This window comes from Mauremys mutica, chromosome 5, assembly GCF_020497125.1.
Source record: "Mauremys mutica isolate MM-2020 ecotype Southern chromosome 5, ASM2049712v1, whole genome shotgun sequence".
Lineage (NCBI taxonomy): Eukaryota > Metazoa > Chordata > Testudines > Geoemydidae > Mauremys > Mauremys mutica.
In genome coordinates this window covers 118,890,641-118,899,848 of record NC_059076.1, presented here as the reverse complement: position 1 = coordinate 118,899,848, position 9,208 = coordinate 118,890,641, and the positions used below count along the sequence as shown (strand labels likewise).

At 38.1% G+C, this 9,208-nt stretch overlaps 1 protein-coding gene across 5 annotated transcripts in view; it reads right to left on the bottom strand.

Moving 5' to 3' along the window:
* Positions 1-282: 282 nt before the first annotated feature.
* WFS1 (wolframin ER transmembrane glycoprotein) overlaps positions 283-9,208 on the bottom strand; it is a 45,977-nt gene continuing 37,051 nt past the window's right edge. For all 5 annotated transcript variants that reach the window (XM_045019293.1, XM_045019297.1, XM_045019295.1 and 2 more), the window contains exons 7-8: positions 4,947-5,092; positions 283-2,955 (exon numbers count right to left, since the gene is read on the bottom strand). In XM_045019293.1, coding sequence (XP_044875228.1) covers positions 1,144-2,955; positions 4,947-5,092 — 1,958 coding nt within the window. In that variant the 3' untranslated portion in view covers positions 283-1,143. The remainder of the gene's footprint in view (positions 2,956-4,946; positions 5,093-9,208) is intronic.

Genomic DNA, 9,208 nt, shown 5'->3' with positions numbered 1-9,208 from the left:
TCAAATACTGCAATATGTTCTTGATCATCAGGACTGTACAAATTGGAATAAAGTGGAGAAAAAAGAAAAGTATATATACAGATCATGTAGCTACAAGAAGTTTGCAGCTTGCAATATTCTGATTTTACTGCTGTATCTTGAAATAATAAGAATAATTTCTAGCATGCCAAAACTGGAATTGTGTTTTAAACCAAATACTAAAATGTAATATGATTTATAATTTAAAGCTGTTACCATTGGATTGGAAGTAACTACTCACAATGTCAAAGCATAAACAATGAGTGTAGAATCCCATTTTAATTCAAGTTTATATTTACATATGTTTGCACAATACATATTATTAACCAGACATTTTATTTCATCTCCATTGTAGATTTTTTATACAGTGCTTTTCAATTGATTTGGCTTGCCTATTACTAGTACCGCCACAATACCAGTCTTACTGACTTGTGCCTATCATTCACATGCTATCATGGATTATAAAACTGTAGCTATCATAACCAGTTACAGTGAATAGCATGTTCATTTTAAGAATACTTAATAAAAGTGAAATGGAAACTAGAGCTCTTGTTGCAACCTTGCTGGTGTGTGAAGTAGTGTCCACCACCAAAAGATCCATTCAAATAAAATCTAATAAATAGCAAAGAAGTTCAGTTCAATACACCCCAATCACATGGCACCAGATTCAATCTAGTTGTACAATTAATACTTCTCTAGAAACCACTGAATAAATACAAGAAACATTACATCTTAGGTTGCCTACAAGATATCCATTCTACATGTGAAAATACATAAGGGCAACACCGTGAATATTTCACGAGTAAAGTGCTTTTAATGTCAAGCAGATGAATATACCCTAGCACTGTACCACAGAAAAAAAGAGTTCATTTTGGATAAAAAACAGTTCATGCATCTACTCTGCAGCAATTCTGTGCATTAATTTATAGTAATACTTAAATAGAATTTATAACCTCAATCCTACGGGATACAAGGACTGGGTAGTGTTTACACCTACAAAACTCAACCAATACTCTGGAATAGCATACATTTTGAACATTGCTACAGCAGGTTTTGTTAAGAAGCCAACCTTTGGTAGTGTTAATGCAGTATACATTGAAGATACCATTGAACCAGTATATGAGCTCAATATGCAACTGACAGGAATGGAGAAAAGAAAAAATCAAAAGCAAATTTAATGGCTTTTTGCACTGTGCTTCTCCAGTCATGCTCTATTTTCACATGCCTTCCTGCGGGTGTAAGTTTAGACATGCAATTTAAGCAAGTGATTGCTTTCAGTTCAAAGACAGGCCACTTGCTGCCAAGACGACCCTCCAGAATTGTGCTGAATTCAATTATACTTCCTTGCCTCAAGTTCAACAACACTTTCTTAAACTCGTTGCTTGCCTTCAGCACAATATCTTTGGTTATATCCTCCTCCTCTACAGCTTTAGTTCCATTTTTGCCATTGAAAGGCATGCCCACAGTTAATTCGAATTTGTATCGATCAAACTTTTTCATGTGACAGTCATGCTTTGTCAGATACTTGAGACGACACAGCTCCTCCTCCTCCATGGTAACATTTTTTGGGTCACACACAGGGTAGGTTTCACCATACAAACATCTAATCCAATCACCAATAAAAAGCGGAAGCATGTTTATTGCAGATTCTGCACTATTGTCAATTTCTGTAACCCTGACATATTTGAACCGCCCAGTCCATGTAACTCTGTGTCCTTCCAGATGGCTACATATAATTTGGGTGCGTGCCATGTTAGTCTCCTTCCATGACCGGGGTCCACAGACGAAGCCATACTGATTCCATGTCAAGGTAGAGTTGTAGACTTTCATTCCCTCTGATCGGTACACATAGAACCAACAGAACAACACTATAGCTGTAATCCACACCAAAATGAGTTTCACAATAGAACTCCTGGTTAGGGATTTTATCATTTCAACCATGGAGAAGTTAGTTTTTGTCCACCATCGTAAAAACAAAGGAATACCACACAACACAAGAGTCACCACAATCTTCATGAGCTCCAAAGATATGAACCACTTTATGAAATGCACAAGACACATGAGTGCAATGCCTACAATTAGAACTGGGAGAGCAAAGAGAAACAGAAAATAGCCAACTGATGCACGAATGAGACCAATGCAGGAGGACTCTTGCAGAATAACCACTGAGAGTTCACACCACATGAAACACACCAGGTAGGGAACCAGGTAACAGTAGGTGCCTTTAAAATTCCGCAGTTGTGCCATTCTAAAGAAGAGATAGAACAAGTACAGGAACAGAAGACAAGGGATGCTCACATTTAGTATGAAGAAGTGGCCTATCGGAAGAGTAAAGAAGGTTTTACCTAAGAATTTCAAATAGCCCAAATTTATAGGTAGTATCTGCAATAGGGAGAGGGAGCCAGCAGCCACCTCAGTCATTAAAGCTCTTCGCGTGTAGGGTTCTGCACAAGTGCTTAAACTCATATAACTTGTCACTGTGAAGAAAACAGAGATGGTAGCCAACTCTGAGCATGGTATGAAGTCTTTGCTTGCTATAGGGAAGGAAAAAATGACAAAGAAAACTGAGAGCAAAAAGTAAACGTATGGCTCTAAATGATTCCACCCAAAGTTCACTTCTGCTTGCTCAACATCTAGATTTGGCTCGAAACGAAGCAGTAAGTCAGTCAGGGTGCGGAAGTTTTCCCAGGCCTTACTGTCTTGAAAGACTTTCAGTGTGCAAATCACCATGGAAATGAAGGACAGATAGAAGATGACTAATGGGATAAAGAAGGCAAAAAAATCGATTGTCAGATTACTGATGATGAAGAAGAAGATGAGGGCATTGATGTGGTGTGTTGGAATAATAGTAGACAGCCAATGCATTCCTGCCTTAGATGCAATATCTATAAGGTACTCTTTAATTTCCATAATAGCATGAAGTGGATATTTTACAACCTGAAAAGAAAGAAAACAGTTTATTTAACAACATTTTTGTACATGTACAGTATGTATATTCATGTTAAAGCAGTAGCAGTAAGTCAAGCCTAGCTTGCTTTGAAATACTTCTGTTTCAAGAGGTGTTGCACAACAAAATGGGGTTTTCTCCATGACCATTTTTTGATATTAACTTCATCAGATGAGGCACAGATTGTTACCTCTCCATTTTGATATCTAAAAAGTTTTCAGAAAGGAAGACAAATCTCAATCGATATGTCACATCATTTTTTATTAAAAGGCTTCCTAATCTAGCATTCTGTTCAATTAGGTTCCTACTGAAGTGCCCATTGGTATTATAAAGATGAACTGCAGCGCTGCAATTCTGTACCATCTTGTGCCATTCCTTCAGCTGTAAATGTCAGCTTCTCCAGTGATTCCGTCACACACTGCATTGTTATACCCATTTACACTAAGTGATTGTCCACACGGCAGGTTACTATAAGGCAAGCCAGCGTGTGACTCTGCGGCACGCTGGCTTGCCGCACAGTAGTGTCCCATTTGGACAGTGCTACAGCCCAGTGAAAGCATGCTAAGCTGTATGCTAAGCCACATTCCAGAACTTTCACAGTGCTATAGCAGTGTTCTCACAGGACATTAAGCTGGTGCTTGCCACACAGTAGATTCACATCCTGGCTTGCTATGCAGTAACTTGTCATGTGGACAAGCCGTAAGTCTTTACGGGTAGTTTGCATTTTTCCAAAATGTTCCTTCCCAAATATGTAAGCAAGCAGCTATCAAAAACTACTAGTCCTTTCAACCTCTTTATTATTATAAGCAGCTAGTACTATTTCATCTCCCTCCCTATGCACAGATCTAGGATTAGTCCTTTAACCACAATCAATTCTATCACAGAGTCTTTAATATTCCACTTATCTTGCAGGGGATTACCTGCCCAGCAGGGTGACTTGTCAAACAACACTGAAGTTATTGTAAGAAAAGACACTCCCTTTCTGCAGGACAGATGGAAAGGAGCATCTAGAAAGAGATTACATCTCAAGCAAATTTTGAACTAAAAATGCTGGCAAGTGTAGCTTCACAGCCCCAAAACAACACAAAAGAGTTCAGTTTCCATGGTGTGCCAAACATATGCCTTTGTATCAAATACTTCACGGGAGAGGCCAAGAAGCTTTCAACAGAGATTTATACATTATACTAACTGGGGCAGAAAGCCCAGGAAGTTAAGCGAAAGGCTATTCACTGATGAAGTGTCCCTTCCTAAGTACATCTCCTTCAGAACATTAGGTCAGTTACCTGGAAGCACTAGAGGAGATATAGTCCTTTTTTTTTTGTCCCTTAACATTGGACATAATGTCCAAGGAAGACAAATAAAGAACTGATTTGCTGGTGGCAGCATTCTGCTCCCTACCTGCTGCCATTTTGAAATTCAGATCAATGAACGCATGTGTGTCTCAGTTCTCCTGTATAGATTTTGTTTGTACTGTTTAACAGTGAAGTGTTGGCCTGCACAAACACTGCCAGCCAGTTTCATCCTTTAATTCCCTCACAACAGAAAGTGAGCTGTCTTACACATCTAGTCCACGGTTGTGTTTTCCCATTTGTATATGCATGTTTACACACTTCATTCGTTTATTTACTGGTCTCTGTAATTAATAAATGCAGATATACATCTAAATAAAAAATATGGCAAAAGAGAGGCACTGTTGTCCTCTGCAAATGAGTATGAAGATGTATTGTCATCTTACAAGAACAATTTTTATGTTTTCAAAACATCTTCCTTCTGAATTTATGCCATATGTACAAAAACATCACACAGTGTATGTGTATATATGCAATTATACACTCACACAAGTTCTATCAATGATGCTTTTGGGTGACTAGATACAAGTTTTGAAGGTAGATCATTTGAAGGTAGGCTATTTTGGCTGTAAATAAATTAACTAAGAGTCCTTCAATACATATCACACAATAGGTGCTTATCTAGTTTTCACCTTTAGTCGCAGTGGTAGTTCCTCGGGACTCTTTCCAGCCAATTCATCATCATCATCCTCCTGCACAAACAGGTTAGTTGGGATGATTCCCTTTGCATACTTCTTGGTTATTTCAACAAAATCATCCAAAGCAATATAGTTCTTAGCTGAAAATTATAATGAAGATAACAAAAGAGAGCTCAAAAATTACAGTACTAGCATCCCATTAATTACAAGGCATAGACCAGCCTTTCTAGGACTGATGTGGAAATTATTTACCAACAAACTTCGTGCTTATGTTATGGAGAAATTGAACTCTTGTTAACAGGTGTTTATTTTATGCCCTGTTCAGAGATAGCAAATTAATTTTGGTAGCAATAAGTGGTCACAATACATCTTATAAGTGCAGTGGCCATATTTAGAGCAGTATATATTACTATAATACACAAATTATAAGAAAGAAGAAATAAAGTGAACCAACATGTTCATCTGAGACCAGTATGAAATACATTATATTGCATTTGGTTAGACTGCATGTATTTCATATTTTGTGTCCTCCAAGTTTCATCAGGATTAAAGCTGCAGTGCAGATATTTTCACCTGTCAAAGATATTTGTATGCTTATTCTAGTGCCCTGCAATTTTATCAGGTTTCAGATCACATTATTATTTATCTGAAACATAACTATGGCTTTCCCCTCCCTTTATAACATTTTGAGGTAAAAATAATTAAATTTTCAGTAGCTCTGCCGTGTTAAAAAAGACACAAAGAGCCACAGGAAAAGAACTCCTCAATGTTTAACTGAAAGTCTGCACTGAGTCAGAAGTCAGTTCTCTGGTGAATACATTGCATATATTCCTTTTATATCTAGGAAATCTCATTAACTCAGTAAAATGAGCAATGCCTCATAATTCACACACACAAGACCCCATATCATCTCCCTCTATCTAATAGTTTTGATATGATGTGAGGCTGGATACTATATACTTTTTTCCAAACATACTGAAGTATATTTATCAGCATGCTATGAAGCATCATTAGAAGTGATCTAAACTGAATGGCCAACAAATTGAACATTACTCATTTACATAATGTAGTAGCATGATTTTCTCATCTTGTCTGTTTGCCTATTTACTAATTCTCCAAATACAGAAGCGCACACATTAATTATTTAAATACACTACAAATACCACTACTTAAATTTAGGCACGCTGGGGACAAAGTGCCACAAGACTGCTGCTGTATACAATAGCAGGGGGAAGGACGATTTTGGCTAAGGACCCCAAGAAACAAATCCCTTACTACTCTGCCAAGAAGTGTCCACCCAAAGTACACCAGACACTTTAGACACGTTCCCTGCTATGAAGAGCTTTGAGTCTCAGATAGCACTAAAAGAAACAGAGAAGACAAGAGTTACACAACTGCATCACCATGAGTTAATATTATCTTTCGAAATGAGAGAGAGAGAGAACGTGAAGTGTGAGTGTGGGTCTGAGAAATGGTGGGGGAGGGAAATGAGTTTCTAAAAAAGGAAAGCTGAAAGGGATGGAGGGAGAGAGTTATCAGCGGAAGGACAGGATGAAGAGGAACACGGAGGGTACAGCATGTAAGAGGCCCTGCTGCAGGGTGGGATAGTGGGTGAAGGAGTGATTGTAGGCCAGAATAACCAGTCATACAAAGTAATACATTTCATATTTTTAACTCAGGAATTTGCTATGAAGTTATGCTCCTTACAACTTCCTGAAGTCTTGCTGCAGGGGAGCTCAAAGAGTGGGGGCATTTCACAGGTTGCCACTTAGCTCCTTCTATACCAAGAGGGCAAGGAGACTCCCCTCCAGCCCTATGAATGGAATGGAGGTTGGAGGGCCTCGATTAACCCCTGTGAACCTCCAGAGGAGTACTGGGATACAAGATCATGTACACAATTGTCTCAATCGCCTCCTACAGCCTGTCCCAGTCAGTGTAGATTAGCCAGTTTCCATGGTAAACAAGTTTGATGTCAATTATAAGGAAGAATTAATGCCAACTTTCCCCACACACTGAAGCACCTGATATTGCTTCAAATATGAAAGACTTTTGAATGACAAAAACCTACAACAAGCCTCCCACACAGTAAGTTTAGAGAGTCAGCTGACAAAAGATATCAAGGCTCGTCTGCTTAATTCTTATCTGAGTACAAGTTGCATATAGGAAATTGAAACAATCGACTTGGAGCTTAAAAGTATAGGATTTAATGTATTTGATTTGTGGTCTTACTGTAATTTTAAAACGTTTTTACATAAAATGCTACATTTTTATAGCAAACTAGCAGCATTCCAGGCATTCTTGGTATAAAGCAAAAGGTACAGGAATGTAACAAAAAAAGCAGCACTGTATACCTTAATCTTCAGTCTTACAAGGACATATGTTGATTTGTTTGCATATTTAAAGTGTATATTTTAAAGTAATCTTGCACCACCTTACGGAATAGACAGCTTGTCCTGTCAGGACATACATGAAAACATTTATAAAACAGTTTCTTCTCAGCTGCAGAATGAGAAACAGGAAGGACAATGGAAAAAATTGCCTAGGGAAGTCATGCAATCTCCTTCACTGGAAGTTTTCAAAAAGAGGAGAGGGTTGGAATAGAGCAAAATTATTTGACAGCACTTCTGGGATACACTGATAGGGAGAGTTCTTAGTTTATAATGCATGGCTGACATATTAAATCAAATGTAATGACATTTTCATTCTCAGGCATTGTCCACAGTCAGACAATGTCACCTGTAATTGCCTCTATGTGCTTCTACTGAGTTCACACCATCTCAAATCTTTGCAAACAGGCTTAAATCAGGCTTCCAAGTGTTGACAATGCATTAAATCAGAAGAAAACTTGCCTCAGTCAAAATGCACAGCGTGAAACTGATTGGGTCAGTGAAGTGAATATTAGCTAGTAATAGAGGCTTCTACTCATGCACGGACAGCCAACTCCATCTCTGGAGAGGAGAGAACAGCCTACCTCCTGCTTTAAGTGTTTGATGAAAACTTTTCATTTCAAATGCCATTAGTAACTTGACACCCAAGTCTATCAATTGATATTAAAAGCATATGTTGTAGGTTCCACTTTATTATTCAGATTTTTCTTCAGTTTGATTATGACAAATTCCCTGCCTCCCCCATTTGCAGTAAAAAAAAGAAATGTGCACATCAATTTCTGCCTACACTTACATGTAGGTTCATTTACCCTCCTGTTATTTCATCTGCCATTTAAGCCTTCAGAAAATTACTGACCCCCCTCCCCTCCACAACACTATGAGCTGCTGAAGGATTCAGAACAAAGTGGCTTGTTTTGCATTTATTTGCTATCAGAATGAAGGAGAAGCACTGATTCAGAAGATCAGCAGCTAAGGGATGGAATGTGCAGTAGCATCATCCAATATGTTCCAAAGCAGAAGATTCTCCAGTGAACTCAGACCACAGCACGCTTTCCAATGGAGAGAGAGAAAAAAAGAAATGTGGCAATCTTGGCCCTAAACATTTTTTCAAGAAACGGAAATTGGGTCACACTAAGCTCTATGTGGCTCAAGTCCATATGAAAAGTCTGTCAAGACTGGGAATAAAATTCAGGCCTGACTCCCATCTCTATCCAGAGTGCTGTCCTTTCCTCTCTCTTACATGCACTATACTATAGCACTTTTCATAAATATGACAAGTTAATGTAAAACCACCAAAAAGATCCAATTCATCTTGAGAATGTTACTTTCAGTGCAGAGTCTCACATACATCTGATGAGCCACAAGCTACTTGGAAGGAGAGGACTACAGTGACACTGATTGAATCTCAACCTGAAGTTTTGGGAAGTTTTAGTAGTATATAGTACTAGTTTTTAAACTGTAGGATATTTAAAACAGCCCTAAAGAAGAGTGAAACTGACTTTATATGAATTTTTACATTTTATACATTAGTATGAAAACAGAATTAGAACTGTTCTGTATATTGCCTTAACTGAAGTTTAGTTTAACTACAATGCACTCAGTACAATATGCATTGTTTCTAACTATGTTCCTTCACCATCTTCGTTTTCAGTCTTTAAATCCTCCTATCATTTCTTCACATTTTCCTTTTTCAAAAAATAGGTAATGTATATGAAGATTAGCAGCTGCAGAGCAATGGTTGGAATACCATGCTGGAACAAGACCAATACTCCATGCAGTCTGGCATCCTGTTTGACAGTGCCCATATCAGAAGATTCAGAGGAAGAGGTAAACCACATAATTCATAATTATGCATTAACATACCTACAT